The following is a 22449-nucleotide window of genomic DNA, read 5'->3' on the forward strand; positions in this document are numbered from 1 at the left end:
CATGTCACAAAGGTCATGTCATATCAGCTGGTTTACTGACAATGACAAAGACTTTGTGCTTATATGGCCCCCACAATCCACTAGAGCACCTATAGGATGTGGTGAAAGAGGAAATTTTCATCATGGATGTGCAGCCGACAATCCTGCAGCAACTATGTGATGTTATCATTTCACTATGGACAAAAATCTCTGAGGAATGTTTCCAAGCACATTGTTGGATTTACAAAAACTAAACTCTACTTGCATGAGTTGTTATTCTCATGTGTTTATAAAAAAGAAAAAAAAAGAAAAAAAAACTGCAGAGAAGCTTCTTGTATATTTTTTTGTAAACAGTTAAATATTGTACATGAGAAAAAATATTAATAACAACTTGAAAAATTTACTGTATTTTATTATCACAAGTCTCTGCACTCAAAGGAAAAATACAGTCTCATATTACAAAAATAAGTACAGTTGCCTTTTAGTAATATTTTCTCATATTTCCTTAGAGATGTCAGCATGTACAGTATTAAACTGTGCATAATTTGCTATATTTTTACATCATTCTGCTGCTGAAAGTAGGCATGGATACTGTAGGTTTGAAATGCCACAAATTCATATCGTTTCTTTCAACAGTGGCCAAAATACTGTTCATGTCATAAGAGGTAATAGGGTTCATCGCCACAGTTATACGTCTGTTATATCTATTCTAGTCCACTGTCATCCAAAACTGGACAGCAGTCCAAAAGTCAGCTGAAGTTTTTCCTTCCCCACACACACACACACACACACACACACACACACACACACACTGTAAGCCGAGTGTGCACCGCGTGTCTCTCGACACAGCAGAAGACTCCATTATGAATGTGAGGACACATGGAGGTGGTTTACTCCTCCGTTTGGCCCAGATCTGTAGCTCCCACTCCAGAGGCTCCATTGAGTCTCATTCTCCTTCTCAGGAAAGGCTTTCATTTAACAATAATCCCCATTGCCCGTTGCCACAGAAACATACTATGTTGTGTTTTTCTTCATTTTTCTTTATTTCCTACCATGCAACATAGGTCCACCTCTCTCCACATCAGTTCTCTGCCTGAGTAACAATCAGTGTGTCCGGGCTGGCTGACTCCAAGAGGTCTGGTACTACAGACTTTTGGATGCCCAGTTAAATCTGTGTCAGCATGTCGGTTCCTGGATCAGTAAAACAGATGTGCAGAACCAATAGCTCACCCAGATGAACATTATTAGGTAGAATCAGTCGTACATTGGTCAGACTAGACATGAATCCAGCTATTACAGGCTGAGGGATCATTATTTTGGAGCATCATTTTTCTTTATTGAATTTTAAGACATTCTAAATATTAAAGCTACTGTGTGCACAACTACAACACAAGTTTCATGTGTAAATTGCTTCTTTACTGCTAATATGTGAAGAGTAACTTTAAAAAAAAAAAAAACGTGTTCCCTGACTGTCTACCTAAGAATTTCCTGCAGACACTTTTATAGGCTAGATGTTCCTGGAAAATCCTAGGATGTAAAGTTTCTGTTCATCATCCAGCACCTTTTCTCAATTAGAGATCTGCACAGTAGTCGACTTGCATTCAAATATTGCTGCTCTTTATAGGTGGTATCAGAAATGCTAGTCGGTTAAATACATTTTTATTTTATTAACATATTTGTTCAAAGATGCTATAACTTCACTTGCCTCAAATTGGGGTTGTAGCCCCAAGTAATGTGCCAATGTTGCCAATTTAAAAGTGTCTAACATAAAAAATGTAATTTGCATTGTTGCACAAAGCATTTTTAAGTGTTGCATCTAGTTATGGAAACCTACAGTGAGGCACAAACAGGCCATCAAAAGTGGCCCTCTAACAACTATCTGAACTACAGTTTTTTCAAAAGTGGACGAGCCCTGGTCCGATGAGAAAACCCTGAATCATCTTTCTGAACTAGTCAAGTGGTTTTAAACTCAGGGACGAATCTTTCCTCCCTACTTCTCATTCAGCACATCAATCTGTAAGTTTCATTTTTAGCTGAAATATTTACCGCACAATAAGCTGTGGGTCACTTAGTCCTATCAACCATAAAAACTGCCATGATTTGGCTAAGTGCTCCCATATGACGGCATGTTTTTAATTTACCCCAGAAATACTGGTCTCTGCTGGCATTAAAGAGGTTTCGTTAATGTCAAAGCCTAATTTGTTTAAGTACTTTTTTGTACGGCCATGTACAGCATATCAAAGGGCAACCTGTTAATCCCTCAGAAATTACTGTGTTGACCTCACAGCTGTATAATATGAAAGGCTTTTCTCTCTCCTGATTGAGATAATCAGTGTCTTGATTGCTTTTAAGCTTGAATTTTCATCAATCAAGCCAATAAATATGCTGCAGCTACAGGCAGCTAAGCTTTAATGGCTCATGCATTATTAAAGAACAAATTCAGGGCATAATGCTGTGAGTTAGCTTGAAAAAAAAATCACTACTGGGGAAACATCTGCTTTGATAAGCTTGAATAATTTTCTTATCATAAACGGAAGTTCCATTGATCCCCTGAATTGAATTTAACAGTGGAGTGATATATCCTGCAGGCAGTAAAGTTTAGCATTCCCAAACACTCAGCAGTGCCAGAAGCAGTCCTGTGGCCACACCAGTCAACACATTGTTGGGAGACAGAGAGAAGCAGGAAATCTGAGGAGAGTGATGGAGGCAGACAGGAACAAAACCAACCAAGAGACTGGAAGTGAGCAAATGGAGAGACAGAAACAGCAAAGCTGTAAAGCCATGACCTGTTTGCAGGGCAGCTGAAACGAACAGCAGCCTTCTCCATTGACGCAGTTGTGACCTGATCCATGTCCACACCATGGGCACATGCAAGTACAGTTATCCTAGTCTGGCACAGAGACCAGACATCAACCTCTGCCAACAACGATAGGGACTGTAGTGCAAGAGTGGGCTGCATACTGGAGAGGATGAGCTTCTGAATTTGTAGTGGCGATTGAGACATGGCCTCACCCAACCATCAAGGCATCCTCTGTAAGAAATCCCCTTCTAATTCGAGACACTGATCTCGTATTGTTTGGTATAATGAGCAGCAGGAAAAGAAAAAGAACTGGGCTGGACAAATCCTGGATTAATTCTTATGACAGATGTGATTTCACTTTAAACTATCCAGTTTGTAAAATGTTTGGAGAAGGGCAAGGCTTCTGTTCAACAGCCATGAGACTGAGAAACCACTAAATAGCACACAAATCTCTTTCATGGAGACTAATATATAAGTTTATGTTACTATTTGGTGCATGAACTGTCTGCAGCAGTGTTTCACTCTGTTTTTCCAGTTTTTACATGGGATTTTAAAAGCCAATTCAACTCCACCAAAAAACAAACATGGGAAGCACAGCAGTCTGAAAGCAGGATAAATGTTTTCTGTGTAGGTTCTCAGTCATCCAGGTTATGGTAGTCTTAAGAGCTTGATAAGAAGGACAATAGACTTTGTTAAGTTTTCTAAAGATGTTTCATTTCCGATCCAAAAAGCTTCTTCAGTTCCAAACTGCTTAGAGGTGAAAAACTTTCATAAATTTTCCTCCCCTGCTGAAGCCCCTGGACGTTTAATGCTTGCAAGACTAATGCATTGCAGCATCCAGAGGAAACACCCTCCTTGATTGCACTTGATCATCAGGATGTACTCCTGCAACTCTATATATTGGTTTAGATAAGGATGCTGGCTTGATAGAGCCTGCAGGGGGCACTGCACGTGATGCCTACTTGCTTCACAAATCAACGCAATTCAGCATCACAAAAACTAACATCCAAAACGAAGTCCTAGAAAAGTTCAGGGCAGCCCTGTGTGAGTGTGAAAACAGCTTACTTAATCATTCATCAAGTTGAATCTATCTTTACTCACCACCAGTTCGGAGAAACGCGCATGCAGCTCCTCAGCAGGCGGCATGGGCGCACTGAACTCCAGCAGCTGCAGTGGCACGGTGTCCTTCAGGTTGATCTCCGGGGGCTCGCTGCTGCCGAAGCAGCACAGGAAGCCCAGGCCCTGTCGTGTCCTCTTCCTGGGGGGCATGATGGCTGTGGTAACACAGGTGGCAGTGGCGGTGCAGGTCCAGGAAGATAGAGGAAGGGGCCAAGGGGCAGGGAGGGGGAGTGGAGCGGAGGATGAGGCTGCTATCTAGGTTGCATCATCTGGAAAAGAGAGAGAGAAGACCAAGCAAATGGCTCTCAGTTACTTTAAAGTGGATTTAAAGTTTCCTGGATCTTTAACCAACACATTTCAATAGTTTAATGATGGACAGCATGTGACCTCTGGTGAGCAACACAGCATCTGGGAAGTTATAAGTGATGTGCACTGGCCCGTGCAGTGCCTTTAATCTATAATAATTTATTCCAAACTATTCGACTTTTGGATTGAAACAGGGAAAAATGGAAACATTTTTTAAATCAATCCCTAATCCTAATCCCTAACCCCAAAAATCTCCTAACTCTCTGGTACCCCTACAACATCTGCAACACAGTGATTGCACTTTCTTCCATCTCAGTCCTCAAATGTGACCACAACAACCCCACCAACCAGTTGTTCAAACCTTCTGTTTTAAAGATGCAGCCAATCAGAATAGAGTTGGCTCAAACTACAGGTGAGGGCTGAGGGAGCTAAAGCAGCTTGTCTAAGTCAAAGAAGGAACCAAGATGCTAAATCTTATAAGACAAAAAAAAAAACAAAAAAAAAAACGTTATTCTGTGCTGTGAATCATGTGAAGCTGCTCTCCTACAGTCCAAGATTTATAACACGCTAAGACAAGTGAGCATGACATTTTTCCCCGCACAATAAATTATTGATTTGATTCTCAGTCAAATACAGCACAGGATTCATAATGTTCCCAGATCTTTAAGGCCTTATGATGGTCTACACGCCCTGTGTCTCCTGTCGATGTTTCCTTGCAAAGAAATTATTTGTAGTGCACAGGAAGTTAAGCCATTTATGTTTCCCGGAGCCCTGTTTGTTTGGCATAAATACAGGAAGATATGAGCAGCAACAGCCACCACATAAATAAACAATACAGTTCCATGTACAGAAACTGCTAGAATGACTGGAAATGCACATTAACTTACAGTTTATCCAAGCCTATTCTTTATCCAGATTGCCTTTACTGTGTCCTTAAAAACATGTCCCAAGGATTGTAGAGATATTCTCGCTGTGTGGCAACAGGAGTCTTGACATTAGTTGCTCTTATGCCACAACAAAGAAAGCTCTTGTCCATGAGTACAATAGCGACTGTGCAGCATTTGTTGCCTGTGTGCATGTGTGTCTTTGTGCCCTGGCAGTGCCTCCCCCCCTTAGACAACAGTGAGTGACACCCTCTACCAACATGAGCGAGGATCGAATGGTGTAAAACATCCTGGAGGATTTCCTTGATGCTACGAAAAGAATCCGGGTGGTCTTCACTGCGTGAATAACACACTCGTTACACTGTATTATGTCCTATCAGATGCACACACAGTTGGCAGAGCGCTTCTTTATGTAACAGTTAACTGCATTTGTGAATGAAAGGACCTCGGGCCTGTTGTGCAAAACCCTTAGGCATGCAAATCTAGCAGAAACATTTGACCAAGAAATCAATTTGGGAGCCATTTATGGGAACTACAAAAAGTGTCCAAGATGTTTGGAAAGCAGAAGCAGGACCAGATTTTTTTAAGCAACTACTCCCATGTGTTATGCTTCTATTGATATTCTCACATATCCTGACAAGCATTAAATAATATCTGGAGCTTTGCACACATCTGTTCAAGATGGCAGTGAAACTTTATGACCTCAGTTTCCAGAAGAAGCCACAATCTACTACATCATGACTCTCTCACATGCAGATTTGCTCAGTGAAGGAGTTCTCACCGCACGGTCTAAAATGAGCCACATGGTAAATTCTTTATGAATGCCCTGGACCCATGACAAGCGCTTAAAGGGGAAAAAATGAACAGAGAAAACACTACATTTCCATTTTGCCCTTTTCATCTTTTTTGTTCATTTGTTTTTTCCGCCTCCTTGAACCTGTCATCCTTCTCAGGGCAGAAGGAGCAGACCTACGAATGAGCCGGAGGCTATTTTAAATAAAAAGCAACTTAAAGTTTTCTTTGGTTTGTTGAACATGGAAATGCTTGTGTGTCCAACAGTGGGCTTAATTTCGGAATTATTCCATGTAATTCACCTTCCAGTACTTGGACTGTTTGGTAGTCATTGCATCAGCGCTTCAAATGTGAATTCCAGCATGTGTGGCATCTTGTGCCTGTGTGTGCAGTATATTTAACTCTACAGCGGCATGTGTGTTATGATAGCCGAGGTGACAATCCCAGAGTCCGCCGCCGCTCAAATCAGGCGGGGACTGAACTTGGCTCAAGGTTAAAAATGAGCTATGTGCACCTATTCACCTCTGATATCTCCCATTCATTATTCTAGATCAGTTTGGATCATCCTATATAACAACCAAATCCTTTTTACACCCACTCTAAGAGTCACAATCCAAGCCAAAATCCCCTTAGTGATGTGATATATCCGATCTATACATATTATGTACATTGTATACCAAATTCAAGAATGGTAAAATATGACTACATTAAAAAAAAAAAGTCCATCCATTCATTTGAAAGGTTGCTGGTTCAGTCCCTGGCTGCTCCAGTCTGCATGTCAAAGTATTCTTGGGCAAGATCCTGAACCCCAAGTTGCTTTATGCTTATCAGAGAATGAATGTTGGACAAAAAACAGAGAAAAAAGTGCTCGTATAAATGGGCGAGAATGGGTGAATGAGGCGCGTTGTATAAAATGCTTTGCATGCTCCAGTAGAGTAGGAAAGCCTTATATAAGAACCAGTCCAATTACCATGTTTCAAATTTAAGGTTTACCCAAAATGCACTTTTTCAAGCTTTCTCCAGTTATTATGCATGACATTCCACTTGCACTTACACACACACCATGTGAACATAACTAAGATGCACAATAGGAAAAATATTTAAAATAGCCGAGTCCATATATTTTATATATGAGGGATACTTCAACACGCTACACAACATATAATTCAAGGATAAACAACCTACTTTGAAGGACATCATGGAATGATATGTATAACTACAAAGAAAGCCACAGTTCTAAACATACAAACAATACCTGTAATACTCTGCCAGTAAAGTGTACAAAACAGAAGAGATGTTTTAGTCACCACACACTGGAACAGGAATATCCTCAAAATATTTCCATTTGTTGTGCAATTTGTGTCATGTCTGTACAGCTTTCAGCTCCACTGCCATTTTTTTAGATTGCTCCTTGGAAGCCCTGTTCAAACCACTTACACTGAGCACTCTGCAAGTTCACTGAGAGGAAAAAGCAACTTCTGTTTCAACCTGAAGAGTCCAGAGTTTTTTTAAGCCTGAAGGCAACACATGATGTGAGCCAGGAGCATGCTCATCACAGCATTGTGTACTGTAAAGGGGGAAACTGTCAATGTGGAGTTCTACTGCAACGTCTGAGGGGGAGCACTCACAGAAAATGTCCTGAAATGTGGTGGTGCCAGCTGTGAGTGCACTGAAACCTATTTTCTACCCACATCAACACAATCTTTGTTCACCACCTGCCCTATTAGCCATATTTTCCTCCCCGCAACTTCCTGAAAATGAAAATAAAATTGAATGATCACGTTTTGACATATCGGAGAAGCCCAAACACAACTGGACATGTAAAGGCTAGAAGAATAGTAGCTGTACAGAAAATGGTCCAGAGCTGCACAAGATGATGATCTTTACAAGCACTTTTTGATCACGCCTTATATGGACTTAGATGAGAATTCATAGTGGCGAGTTAGGAGGAAAAATGAGAGAGAACAGCACTTTAAAAAGGCAAGGTGGCAAAATTTGAATAAAGGCCCCATCAGGGAGATAAATCAAGGAGATTGGTTTACCTCAGACTGTAACAGTGACAGCTTGTTATCATTTTATTAGTATAAGATATAAGCACAGTGCCAAAGCTTTATTGTATGGAGTTAGTTATAGCTGCTGCCGACAGCTGGCCGAGCCTAATGGAAAAGAGGCCGCTCTACAGGGGTTTTAAAGCCATTCAGCAAAATGCACTGTCCAGTGTCTCTGTGTGCATTTCTATCTTCACTCTCCCACTGAGCCCCACGTGCAGCCAGTCTTCACTCAGCACCAGGTCTGCTGGCCTGCTTCCAGCCTGTGCCCCGGGAAAGTGGGCCAAGGAATCCAAACATTATATACACAGAAAAAATACTGTATATACTGTATGGCAAATACAAAGAACCAAGACTATACCCGTGACTATTTGTGTAACCTTTACTATGCTTTGTATGAAGGAGTCACCACACAAACAATCCAAATTGACCGTGTCCACTGCCATATGTGACCTGAGAGCCCTACTTCATCCCCCAGCTTTTCATTTCTTCACTCCCTGTCATCTCCCATTATTCCTCTCTTTCAGGGTGAACGGAGTCCTTTCATCAACCCCCCTCTGGCAGTAACATCTGTCATTTGTCCTTGCCACTGCTCACCATCTACTCCATCCATCTTTAATCCCCATTCTCTGCTGTTCTGTTCCTTCCATTTAAATGCTTTCCATCCTTGACAAGCTGTTACTTCTGCCTGGGAGCATATCTCAATATGTACACTTTGCTTTCTTTCTGGGCAACAGTCGGGAAATGTTTAGCTTATTGCTTAGCTTATTAATGTATAGCTGAAAGGAAACGCAAACACAGTTTTAGAGGAGCTGGTAAGAATGAGGCTGCTTCTCTCTTGCTTTCAGTCTGTTTGTTGGTTTTGGTTTGAGTAGCTTGGTAGGAGAAGGCAGCCAATATGTAGCACAACTGGGAAGAAAGGAATGTGTGAAACAGAAAAATATGAACTTTTTGGAGTGATTTATCTATTTAAATGCATGGTTGGCTAAAAAGAAACATTATCATCTAACATTTATTTTCTTTTGCTGTGCTCCCTATTTTTATACCAGCTCCTATACATCCACATAAACACCTACTAATGAAGTACCAACATGGATGCCCTGGACTTATGGGCATGTCGCTTAAAGCCACATCGCTGTCCCTGCAATTACAACTGAACAATTGAAACCTGAGCGGAAAGCATGGATAAAAATAAACTTAGAATAACCAAAAACTTGAAATACTATAATGATAAACTTTTACTATTAAGAAGATTATGAGAGTCCATATTCTTCTCTTGGAAACAGATGAAGCTGTACCCAAAATGCCGACCCTAAATCACACGGAGACTTCCTAACACGCCTTTGCTCATCTCTGGGAAACAGATGCATGTATGGAAAAGGAAGCTTTCACTGAAGAGCAAATGGTTTGTGGACCTCTACAGACTCAAAACATCTGTGTCGAAATGGGAATAGTTGCGCAGAGATTTGTCACTGCTTGTCAAGATAGAGAATTTCTGTACGCACACAGCCATGTCTGTAAAAGTCATGAAAACAGACATATTCTGCTGTATGCCATTTATATAGCCAGACACTCATGCAATAAAATCAAATATAAGATTCAAATGTAAGCAGACACTTTAAACCAAGAGATGTCAAGGAGAGTGAGAAACCTGCTCCCGTATCTCTGAAGGGTCTGAGCAGAAAGAGAGAGCTGGGAAGGAGACAAGGGAAGGAAAGACAGGAAGAAGGGAGGAAGAACGGAGATACTATTGCTGCCACTTCTCATTGAGCCTGCTACCTCATCCTTCATCCACAGTGTTAGGAAGTAGGTCAGTGGAAGAGGAGGACGAGGAGGACGAGGAGGAGGGGAACGCAGTGAGGAGAGACATGCTGCTGCTGCTGCTGCAGGATTTTGTGTGTGTGCAGAAGACCGAAGAAGAGAAGCACTGGCTATCTGTGCAGAGATCAAACATCTGTGCCTGCATAATTTCAACCCTCTCCACAACATCTGCCAAACAACACAAAGCTGTTCGAACCAAATGCAAAATGAGATCAAAATCGAGATCTGTTTTTCACCCATTCCTCTTCCAAGCTGAATTGTCCACTTACTCCGAGAGGTCATTTTTACTCTGCACAATACACGCTCCTTAAAGATGCTACAGTGAGTTCCTGCAACTCTTTTATTCCCCTGTCATTCTTTTTTTTCCCCTCTATCCACCTTTACATCTGCAAGTATCTTTGTCATTTGCTTGTGAACACATTGATGGATGCATTGGATGCATGAATTCTAGTTGAGATACTTAGAGAGAAAGAATGGAAGTCAAATGCGTTTTGGTGGAGGAGAAAAAAGCGACAATAAAACTAGTCGAGACAAATAACAAGCAGGATAGGCCATTGACTATGTTTTACAGAGGCAATGAATAAAAGATCAGAGGGAAGAGTGTGGTGCACATTTATGCTGCACACATATTGTTTCTGGGTCCCACAAATGAGGACCATTCCTTTGGGGTGCTGGGCCATGCAGGAGGCGGGCTTATGTAAGCCAGTACCAGGGATGGGAGAGCAGTGTCACGCTGGCACAGACAGGAACAAGATGAACCATTGACTGAAAAAGTGGCATTGTTGAAGCAAGCTGCAGGGACAGAGATGGCAAAGGTGGGATTAGGTTGGGGTTTTTTTCACTTTATGTCCTACTTGATGTAGTGACACCAATAAATGCTGAGGAACAGCCATGATTCAATTCAATTCCAGTGGCACTCTAATTACAATTTTAATTATAGAGTTTCCCAATTGGTGTTGGAAATGACATGCATCATCTACTGGGAGGTAGTAAACATGGCTCAATCAACCTCATCTTGATTACTTATCATAGTAAAGAAAGAAACCACTTGAGGTTAGCTCCAAGAACAATCACCAAATGGGACGGCTGAACATAGAAAATCCAAAAATTCCATCTTTCTAAAAAAAGAAAAGACTTGGCTAGATAAACAGAAATTAAGAAATGCTTACACTGGATTTCATGACAATGAAGAGCAAATGTTTGACAAAAGTTAACTGAACGTGCAAGCACAAAGTGTGATAATGCAACAGAAATCTTGTCCTGGCTGCATGTCTCCATATTTGTTGGTAGTCATATTTTCATACATAAAACTTGCATCTGTCCTTGTATATGGATGTGAACTATTCGTGTTGATTAATTTAACAGGAAGTAGCGATTCACCCCAGCCGCTGAAGACAATTAAGCCTTGGCTGTTGTTGCCCCAGACATGCCCTGTGCAGCATGCCCTGCTAACCCCTTTTACCGTCTGCCTGTTTGTCCTTTGATTCCTTTCTCCCCACACTAAAACCACTGGCTGCAAACCAAATCACCTGGGACACTGAAAATTCACTTTCTCAAGGATGTGGCCCACCCACGGCCCATGCTCCTGCCCCGGGGAGGGCATGTACACCACATACATCTTATTCTGTTAGAGTGAGGGGTTATGCTGTAATCATTTACTTAACAGTGACATATAAGCAAGAACCCCCCCCCCCCCCCCCCGCCCCCATTACAAGAGACATACATGCAAACATGTAAATGTAAGTTTGTTCTTTCTGCCAACAGAGATTAAAGTCATCTTATTAATGCATCACTTCCTCAATTACAGGCAGTTTAGCACCATGGGTGGTCAGATTATAGAAATAAATAATGATTAATCTGAAACAACTGGCTTGAATAACAGACAGGATCCACTGGTGATCTAAATAACGTAAACTGTAAATTAGAAATACACAGTACACCACACACATTGTGACATGCATTCCCGAAGCATGACATCACCCATCTAAATCCAGTTTAGAGCTCCATGGTTAGCAGAGCCTCAGTTGACAAATGACCAGAGCTGACAGCGGAGGAGCTGCCATTATTTCACGGCACATTTGCATGCGCTGCATTCCTGTGCTTGTTCTGAAAGCACACATTCTGCGAGGGATTTCATGTTGGAAGGCCAACAGCGCTTTCATGAGAGTCTGTACACCGAGTGGCTTTCTCATGTGGACCTGGACAATGGGTCAGATTTGGTTGGAACAATTCTGCTGGGGCCCAATGGGGTAGGTTAGCGCAGTCTCCGTCAGAACACTGCAAGTGAATGTGCATCTGATCTTCAAGGGGACAGTTATTTTTAGCTATGACACCATGCTCTCCCTGTCCAGTATTAATGGCCTTTTCTATTAGGACGGTTGTCCTTAATTAGCATGTTTTGGGCTCTGAAGAAGTCACCTGACAGAGATAACCAAAGACATACCACCATGGAATTTAAAGATGGAGATTGTGCTGTATTTTTGGCTACAGAAAAGATTCACTCAGAGAGAAAGCTAGAAGCAACAGAATGACTAGTTTATTCTGAAACCAACAACAGAGTACACCCACCAGCTGATTTAATTCACAGTTGGATATTTTCAGAACTTAGCAGGAAGTCCATGATTTTGGTCACCTTTTGACCACCTTTTTCCTTTTTAAAAAAAAACAAATAAATTCTGGCTTTGTATAAAGTGAAGTCCAATCTGACTATCAGAGAGCACAGGGAAATAAAGAGTGACTTTTGATGACAACACAGTCTTCCTATATTTTCACTCACACAATACTGAAGCCAGATTCATGGACTCTACAATGTTACAGTCAAGCCTTGATCTACACATGGCCATCAAGAGTTTAAGGTCATTACAGATTAGGGTTGTCTGTGCTGGTATGCCTACGTGCATCTTTCAGGAAAGGACTTCAGAATCGGAAGATAGGAAACCCACCCTTCCCTTCACCCCCTACTAATTTAACTAATTCCTTCACAACCTTCTTGATTTCTTTGCTAAGTCCTCCCTTTAGTCACTTCCTTTCTGTCCTGCGATCAGATAAGGGAAGCTGCAAGACAGCTGATGACTGATTCAAAGATGTTGTGTCTTCAGCCAGGACATACAGTCGTGTGAAAAAGAAAGGATTCTATGCAGTTATGTAAAAAGTGAACTACAACCCCATGATTCAGTGGCATGTAGACCCACCTTAAGCAGCAATCACTGAGGTTTGCACACATTTGTTTATGCATAGCTCTCTTAAGGTCCTGCCACAGCATTTGAACTGGACAGATCTGGAATTTCTGGAATCTACTGCAAGACCTTGATTCATTTATTTATCAATTACTCTGCTTTATTATTTCTTTTCTGCTGTATTTGTGTTTGGGATCATTGTCTTTTTGCATGACCCAATTTCAACAAAGCTTTAGCTGTCAAACAGATTGCCTCAAATTTGACTCTAGAATACTTTGGTATTCAGTAGAATGCATGATCAAGTCAATGAATGCAAGATGAACATTTCCTGTGTCTGCACAACAAGCCCAAACTGTCAACCTTCCACCACTGTGCTTGACAGCTAGTATGATGTGCTGTGTTGTGATGTTTGCATTATGACCAAACATCTCCACTTTGGTCATTTTTGGCCCACTGCCTCAAAAGACTTCGTTTCTCACATGACTGTAGTGTGGCTCAAGACTGACTCACTGGGAAAATTCGTAGCGAATTAACACTTCTGAAACACATGACCCACAAGTACAAAGAATTTCATGGCCGCCCTCACATTTCTCACAATGGACGCAACAAACTAACAAAGATGGAACAACACAGAATAACACAAAGCAGGCATTTTTAAGTAGCTTCCATACAGTAACCCCCCCCCAAGAAAACAAAGTACCTCCACTTAAACTGCCCACAACCACAATTATTATTAATTACTTTAATGGTTTGTGGTTAATAGTGTTGCTTAAATATTTCCAGACTGTCTCCAAGGCAAAAGCAATCAAATTTAGACAGAGGCATTTTTCATTTTATTTTGTTTACAAACAGCTCTGTCAGACAGCCAATGCAAGGATGGGGTAATTATATGGATTTGGCCCATGGTTATAGAGTCTTTACTGGTTATGTGTATGAACTTGACAGACCATCTTAGAGCAGCCTACGTTTTACATCTATATGTCAACTGAGGACTCGGATGCTGTTAATTGGTTATTCTAGACAATAGAATCGTCAGACTTTCCCATGGTGTCCTCATTGTGCCATTTTACCGATCAATCAGTCCATCACATTGTAAATTTTAATCTCTTTCTCTCAGAGGTCCTATTAGCTTCTAGCCTCATTGAAAACAAACATATAAGCATAGTTGGTTTTAACAAGGCCATGAGGCACAGTAACCCATCTCACCCATTAAGCGGAAATGCCTCAACTCAACCACTGGAAAAAGGGGAGGGGGTAGGAGATTTTTCCAATCCTCCAGGGATGTCATTAATAGCCATTTCATTTAGTCTGATTCATTAAAAAAAATGCAATTCCCTGATGCAAGGAACATTTATAACAGTGCAGGCCACATAAATTGCCAGGGGGTTGTTACAAGTGTGCTTTTAAATTGTTGCTTTAACCAAAACAAATCTAGCAGCTCCATAGAGCAGTGCAGGGCACCCTTTAAGTACCCAACCATGTACAGTTCCAGTTTGAAGCAAATTATTAGAAACATGGTAAACCCCTTCACAGAAGCCACGAACCACAGACACGGGTTACATGAAAAAGAAAAAAGAAAAAAAAAAGCTGAAATAAGAAGCCATCCAGCAACAGACATCTTGGGCCACGTTAACAAGGGATTAACATGACTTTGAAAGCCTGTCTGCACATTTTGGAGATTTGGTAGAGTAAAAGACTTTTTCCGCTCAGTGTTTAATACCAAAAGGACAGCACTTACAAAATGATCAACCATGTCAACAAAGATGCAAAACTACATCAGGTACATCAGGTAACCCAAAAGTCCTGTCTTTTTTTTTACTGTTGGGTGTTCTGTACTAGAATTGCAACACTTTAGTTTAGCACCACAAACGTATATACTGGAAGAGTGCATCCTTTTCAAAGACATTTTTACAGTTTGCTTTTTCCCACCCTCAGGAAGACAAAACCAAAAAATGATAAAAATTAATGGAAAAATATCAAGGAAAAAAATAAAAACAGCAATGCACTGACACATTCATAGATACATTTATCCAGTCGCTCAACCCTGATTAGTAACTGTATTCTGCAAGACATCCACGTTGCACAAGGAAAAATCAGTCTGCCAGTTGTTTTGTGAGACTCAAACAATGCAGATGTTAATGTTGGCTCCGGGTGAAGGTTCTATCAAGCACAGAGGCCAGCAATAGAAAATACAGCCATGCTGTTGACCCATTTCTACAAAAAGCCAATGGGCACATCTCTGCTCGTCAAATAGACCGGATCACTGGGATATCTATGCTATTAATACTGGGAATGAGAAGAAAGTCAGCCACGCCACATTCCAAAGTCCTTGACATTCCCACATATTAACAGGGCTCAGAATGAAATCCAATACTTGGCATCCCTTCCCTTCAAACTCCAAAACGCCATCCTGCCGTGTCAAATCGCTTTCTGATTTCATCTGGGAGGAACGTTCCAGAGTCACGAGCTCCCAGTCTAGCTAAAGACGTGTTATTATAAGTGGGAACAAAGTTGGCACTAGTAAAATCTTAGAGCTAGTTACCATGACTCTCAAGAGGGAAAAGATGCAGAAATTCTCAGAGACTGTGCTCCTCAAACACCCTGCAGTCTTGTCTTCTTGAGAGGATGAGCGATTTCCATCAGTAAAACTGAGAGAGATTGTTCTCTTGAACCAGTTTGTTTTCATACATGTTACAGCTCACAACTGCGCTCTCCGATTAAGTAGATGTGCCTTTGTCACCTTGCAATGATCTGACTTCTCATGCTTTGCACTACAATGTGAATGGCTACTAATCTTGCCTGGGTGAGAGGTCAACAGCTGCAGCATAGAGGACATAGGGCTTCTGGGTAATGTCTGGAATGCTCCGCCGAGACAGTTATAGCAAAGAAGACAGGAACAGCTCTCCAAAGTGACGAGCACTTTTTAAAATAGCCTGCGGTAATACTGTACTGAACTGAAGCACTGTAAAGAGGAGATATGCTTACACATCATAAGCCCCAGAAAGTGTGTCACTGGCACAAATACAATAGCAGCATTTGACACACACTGTGTGGGGACTTCCAGTGAAGGGGAGAGAGGACTAGCAGCATTTTTCCTAAAATCTTCCAGGGTTCTGCCCCCCAGACACTGTAACTACTCTAATGTGAACGCAACATGAAGATGATCCTGGCCAAAAGATCAGATAGTTGACGTCCAAGCAACTTTACAGAGCTCATCTCTTTTTTCTCTCTGTCCCTATCCTAATGAGCAGGCCATTGAGCTGCCAGTCAGCAGCAGGGCTGAAGCGATAAAAGGCCAACCCTTGCTTAATAACTCCCCCTCACACTCCCTCTAAGCCTGAGAGAGCAGTTCATGCATCCGTAATGGTCGATAAAATATGAAAAGCCCCGAGAGCGCTGACGGCAGCAGAGGGTGTATATGTACACTTTCGTTAATGCTCTCCCGGCACGCTGAATCTTTTAGTACTGTCGCTCTGTTTGCCCCCCAGCGCACATGGATGTAGGTCTTCCAGCAGACTGCAGAGTAAGCTTTTAATGTGGTGGAAATAAATACTATCCTGTTCACACTGCAAAAAGACATCAAAGAAAAACACACACGGCCCTTTGACTATATAAATGAGTTTTGCCTCTGGTTCAGTGACCTTAAAATGCAAAACACCAAAAGGGATGAATTACATGAGTGTTACCGAAATAACATGTGTCTCGTGTTTTTTCATATTGCTTTTACTGCTGCATTAGCTGTATAAAAGTCTCCAGAAAAGAAAACATCACTCTAAAATGCTATATTATCTAGTTGGAAGATTTTCCATAAATAAAACTTATGCCTCAGTAAACCCTAACCCCCTTTACGTCCATCATGTCACCAACAATCCATCTAAGGTTAGGGTCAAGTTTGTTTTAGCCACATGCCAAACAGCCGGTTTCAAATGACATCTTACATGTTCTGGGACAAGTTGTTTCTTGCAAGGTTTTCATTTTGAGTTTTCTATGAAAATTCTTTTTTTTTTTTAAAAAGGGGTAAACCTTCACCAAATCCCACGCCTATGCCTAGTCCTAACCTTAACCTTGAGGGATGTTAAGAGACTAAGAAAGGATCCCTAATCAATTTCTTAGTTGGAAATTTGGACGGCTGGTGAATGAACTCACATGACCATGCTTTCAAAGCATGCAAAGGATTTACAGCTGACAGACGAGCCAAAAGAGTAAAGCTGGGTATTTTCACCGCTCTGAGGGGCCATGTAGCCATGTACTGGCATCCCTTAAGGAAGCTTTGAAAGGACTGTCAGTTAAAAAGAACTGTCTTCCATACATACTCAGCCCCCAGTGTCTATAATGGGTTGCATGGGAGGAATATGGAATGGAAGATGACTGTGTGATTGATGAAGATGTGTGATCACTCATCATCTAGGTCCCAAAATAGCATCCATTTTACATATGATACTATCCCATCACCCTTCAGTCTTTTAAATGTGAACAATTCCCCTGAAATGTGCATTAGACATCTTGTAATGTGATTTGGTTGAAACTAAATGTTGATGTCTTCCAACTCACATCTGCAGCAGCAGCAATAACACTGAGCCTCCGATCATCCATGAAATCATGAAACTCCCAAAACTTCTAGAATCTCATGTCAAACTGAACCCAAAAGCATCACTATTAAGCCAAAACTGTTTCTTACACAGTGCAACAGCACACATGTGGGTACAGCAAGATGTCCTGTCAGCACCGTTGGAGAACGAGCCCAAACATCAAGACCACATTCATTTCACAACCCAACTTTTGCTCCCGTTTATGAGCTATAAAGCCACTGTAGTGAAAAACGATTGTAAAATACTGCCCTTCCCTCCAATCACAACAGCACAAAATGTGGAAACTTTATCACAGGGGAACAGCAGCCCTTGTTGCCCACCAGGTCTTTTTTCCCCCTTCCTCTCTATGAGCACTCCTACCTGATGTTTATTTTATTGCCTGCAGAAATCTTCAAATTTTCCTGCCTGGACTAAGCAGCATGAGCATCTGTAGCCTGTCATGGGTGAACAAGACTACCGAATAGCTAATACTCACAATGACCGGGAAGGGTTAAGAGTATCAGTATCCAGATCAAGTATCGCCTACTTACCCACTTCAGACCGGTTGCACTAAGAGATGAACCGTCTCTGTGTTGCCTCACTAGCAAATGAAAAAAAAAAAAAAGCACTCCACAAAAGAAAAAAAAAAGTTAGAAGAAAAATTTAAAGCAATCCCGCATCTTCTGCTTCTACGCAACCGTTTTTGCTTTTTGGAGCTTCATGACCAAATTCCATGGGTTTGCAGAGTTTGACAGACGCCGTTTAGTTTCGTCTGCTTCACCTCTCCGAGCTTCTGAGCTGAGCTCTAGATTTCAGCTGACTGTGCTGGGAGCTGAGCTGTTGACATTGTCCCCGCTCTCTCTCTCTCTCTCTCTCCCCTCCCTCTCCTGCTCTGTCTCTCTCGCTCTCTCACAGTCTCTCTGTCTTTGGATTACTAATCTACCTTCCCCTCCCCTTCTGGATTCCAGCTCCAGCATATGACAGCATCCATGTGGATGTCAGCTAAAATGTTATGGATTTTCAGTGAATATACCATACATGCATTTACCTTATACTATAGTATCTGTGCGTGTCTGTTATGAGAGGCCATGGGAGAGGGCAAGCTAAAAGGAAATGACCCTCAACGGCCTGTGCTTCCTATGCCTGCCCGCAATTCCAACTCCACCCAACACATTTAGGTCTAAATGAGCAGTCGATGTAGGGATATCTCACACAGTACCCAAAGGAAACCTCTTTCCTGCCCCGTCCTCTCATCTTTAACACATGCATAAAAGCACACACGCCCATAAACTGATGTGCCAAATATGGCGTTGTCCATTAGGAATTACCCCTTTGACACAGACAGGAAAAGGATTTCCCTGTGATTTAGTCATCAGTGTTCATTGAGAAAAAGGTGAGTCAGAAACCTTGATACACAAAGATCTCTTGGCTTGGTCAAGTTCGCAGTATAAGCTCAGCCAAATGTAATGTGTGGAAGGGTGGAAAGGAGCTGAAGGGTGGGGAGGAAATCAGCTGGAGGGCCACACCACAGAGGGTTCAGAGAATTGGAGTTCAAGTATGTTACTTGTGATAACATGAGTGGCAAGAGAGTGCGAACAAAAACTTCAAGACACCGGAGACTTCCTGTGAAAGACAGAAACCATCATCTCTTCATCTCCACCCCTCCTTACACCCAAACCTTCAGCCAGACAAAATAAAACACCTATGCAGCAGTTTATCAGAGTTTATGGCCCCCCCGCCCCGCCCTTTCCCATCAACTGTGCTTCCAATGCTTCTAGCACCAGATTAACACCAGAAAATAAAGTCAAAGACCACAAAAATCCAAGTTTCATTAATTTATCAGCAGGGGGCCACTCTTCTAATTGCAAAAAAAATAAATAAATAAAATAATATTACATCTAACATTACATTTAGAAGCACTACAGCTAACTGGAAAATTTACCTCAACAAAACATCTGTATTGTATGCAGCATAATATCCATTTAGTAAACTATCATCGCTTGTAGAGATAATTATATGATAAAGTATGGTATGCTTCATCATCACTGACAAGTCTGAGTATGAGCATTCTAAAGTGATCAATATGTCTGAAAAAACATTGACATGTCAATCGTGATCTTTAGACATCGACAGCTTCCTGACCACAACTGACTCATCAATACTATTGATGTAACTTTAAAGGCATGGGTCATGCAGACTGAGGTCATATGCCGTCGTCTTATCTTTCATGGGACTGCCTGTCTGCTGACCAAGTTGGAAAAAGTATTGGCTTGTCTCTAATATTGACTTCAGTATAAATGCATGCATATACTGTAAATGAGAGCAAGTGACCACATTCTAAACAAGGACTGTTACTTGGGGGCCATTAGAGTATACCAAATACTTTTCCCCCCAATCTATTTTTTCATTGTTTGATTTAGAAAAAAAAAAAAATCACATATTTAGATTTAGTGATAAAGGGCTGGCCTAGAGACCAGTCAGCAACCCCCGGCAACCACAGGTCAATCGGGAGAGGTGTAATGTATCCATTACACCTCCAACCAGTTGCCTAGTGGTTGCTGGCAATTACTGTGTGAAAATGGTTGAAAAGAGGTATATGGTGCTGCACTAAAACCTCCTTGTCATTGCTTTGGTCACTAGCAGATTGCTGTAGTCAAACATAGTTTGAAATATGTCGGTTGTATCTAGAGACCAAAGCAATCAAAAGGAGTTCTTTTGTATAGTCAGCAACCATTTGTCTATTCCCTTGCGACCTGTGGTTGCAAAGGGTTCGCCATCCTGTCTCTAGGCCTACAGGACTGAACCCTTAGATACATTTTTGGCAATCAGCACATTTAAAATCCAGCACATTTTCTTTTTATACTTTTGGTATTATACTTTTATATTTATTTAGATTCATTTATTATGTTTATTATACTCTCTGTGACAGAACCACCACCCACTGAAACTATTGTTTAGACATTCACACACTCAAACTGGAGCCACTGATATGCTAAAGAGTGGAGAAAGGGGCAGTCACAATAACATTTATCATCTTTCTCTAGGGACAGAAGACAGATGACACCAAATTGCTGGCGGTAATGCTTGGGTGCATTCCTGAAGAAGCCCTGGGGACACATCCATTAACCCAGCTGAGCGCCAGAACCAGCTTGTTTCCATGATGTTCACTAGTGTCAAAGTGACATTAGTTTGCATCACTTCTCCATTCCGTCTCTCTCTTTCGCTCTCTCTCTCTCTAGAGGGTAACTTCTCCATCACCAAAATGAGGGAAGATAGCCTATTCCTCCGGGGTTATTTGGGGTAAGCACAGGCTCCAGTATTGCTGAGTGTACCAGTAACCCTTGTATCATCCATCACAGCCTGATAATTGACGCAAATGGAATGGGCCTGGCATGCATGTGATAAAAATCATGGTCTCTAAAAAAGAGAGAGGGTGAAAGATCCAACAAGCTCTCTATTCCATCTGTTCTCCTTTTCTTTGAGGGTTTGCTGATTTTCATTACCCCTGAATAGCACACATGTTACAGGAAGAAAGAAAAGAGGAGCTTAGACACTCATGTGTACCTCCACATTTACAAATGACTCCAGATCATAGCTTCTACTAACTTGGCTTCAGTAAACCTCACCCTGGGATATTCATATCAACTCAAGCAGGGTTAGGCTTTACCCACAGTGAATGGCAAATGTCATGACTGATAAACCAGCTGCAAAGAGAGAGGCGGGGAGCTTTCTCCTCCGCTGAGCTGTGTGCTGCCAAAAGACACACAGCTACCCCTAAAATCTGCCTGTCACTTGTCAGTCAGTTGGGCGAAACTTCCTGAGCTGCTTTCCAAATCAGTGATTCCCAATTAGGAGTACCCCAGGGAGTGGTAATGCATGACCAGGAGCTAATGGACAAATTATCTCAAGTATTGAAGGAAATCAACTGAATTAAAAATGAGATTTTAGCTCATTCAAGATAATTATAACTAAAGGAAATGAAGAAATTTGCATACTGAGGAATTTATAGAGATTGAAATGAGTGAAGGTTGATTCAAAAAAGGAACAGAGTAGTTCAAATCATTTGTCAAAAGTCTGTCTAACAATTAAAATCATTGGTCTAAACCCTTCTGTGCCCGCTATATGGAGCATTCATGAAGTAATATTTTAAGAAAGAATTCACCATCATATTACAGAAACAGTCACAGCCTGGCCAACAAGTGCTAAATTTAGTCAGAAAGAAAAAAAGGGAACTTGGCACTTGGTGTTACGCTGGACGAAAGGTGAATGGAATATTGGATGAGAAGAAGTGGGTCACCCAAGGTGGTCTCCTCCAGGCTCATAAACCACACTTTCTCCTGCAGACCCCTCTAACGTGCAGCAGCAGTCAAACCTGATAACAGCCAGAGAAAAGCCTGTAAAGAGGCATTTGAAATTACAGATATTGGCATCAGGAGGACTCTTTCCAGGGTTGTCACTGAAGAGAAGTGGCTGGTGCAGCGCTCCAAGCCAGCAGCTGCCAGAGCTAACATGGCAAACGGTCATGCTTTACGATGTGTTGTTCCTTAATGTATTATTTAGGGCTTCTTTAGACCAGGCAGCTCTCATTTAACTGTATTTTGTTTAGGCGAGGAATTCCTTGTGACAGCACTTTGCACTTTCTTTCACACCCACGCAGAAATAAATTGCCCCTGAGAAAATACTTCTGCTGTTCAAAACCCTGAACTCTTGACAGCATAAATATGAGTGCACATTTTTATACATGGTGTAATTGTATGTTAGCTATAAATCATGATGCAGGGGAACGGTATACTATCCATCTTTCAAAAGCCTCTGCACAAAAGCAACCTAATCACAGCAAAGCAGTCAACCATAAATCTAACTTAAGTCACTTTGTTTTTATGGTGACATTTCTTCCTGCTCTTATTATTTATATCCCTGTTGCATGAATTCATGCTTTCTTCTTCTAGCTCGACT

The 22449-nt window shown here is 41.5% G+C and overlaps 1 protein-coding gene across 1 annotated transcript in view; it reads right to left on the reverse strand.

Moving 5' to 3' along the window:
• Positions 1–18286, reverse strand: part of daam2 (dishevelled associated activator of morphogenesis 2) — an 84539-nt gene extending 66253 nt beyond the window's left edge. Inside the window, exons 1-2 of the mRNA XM_085342381.1 lie at positions 18045–18286; positions 3881–4167 (exon numbers count right to left, since the gene is read on the reverse strand). Coding sequence (XP_085198507.1) covers positions 3881–4048 — 168 coding nt within the window. The 5' untranslated portion in view covers positions 4049–4167; positions 18045–18286. The remainder of the gene's footprint in view (positions 1–3880; positions 4168–18044) is intronic.
• Between the last annotated feature and the right edge of the window lie 4163 nt (positions 18287–22449).

The sequence above is a fragment of the Diplotaxodon limnothrissa genome, linkage group LG19 (genome assembly GCF_057381915.1).
Source record: "Diplotaxodon limnothrissa isolate DT_005_m linkage group LG19, D_limnothrissa_male_GT1.1, whole genome shotgun sequence".
Taxonomy (NCBI): domain Eukaryota; kingdom Metazoa; phylum Chordata; class Actinopteri; order Cichliformes; family Cichlidae; genus Diplotaxodon; species Diplotaxodon limnothrissa.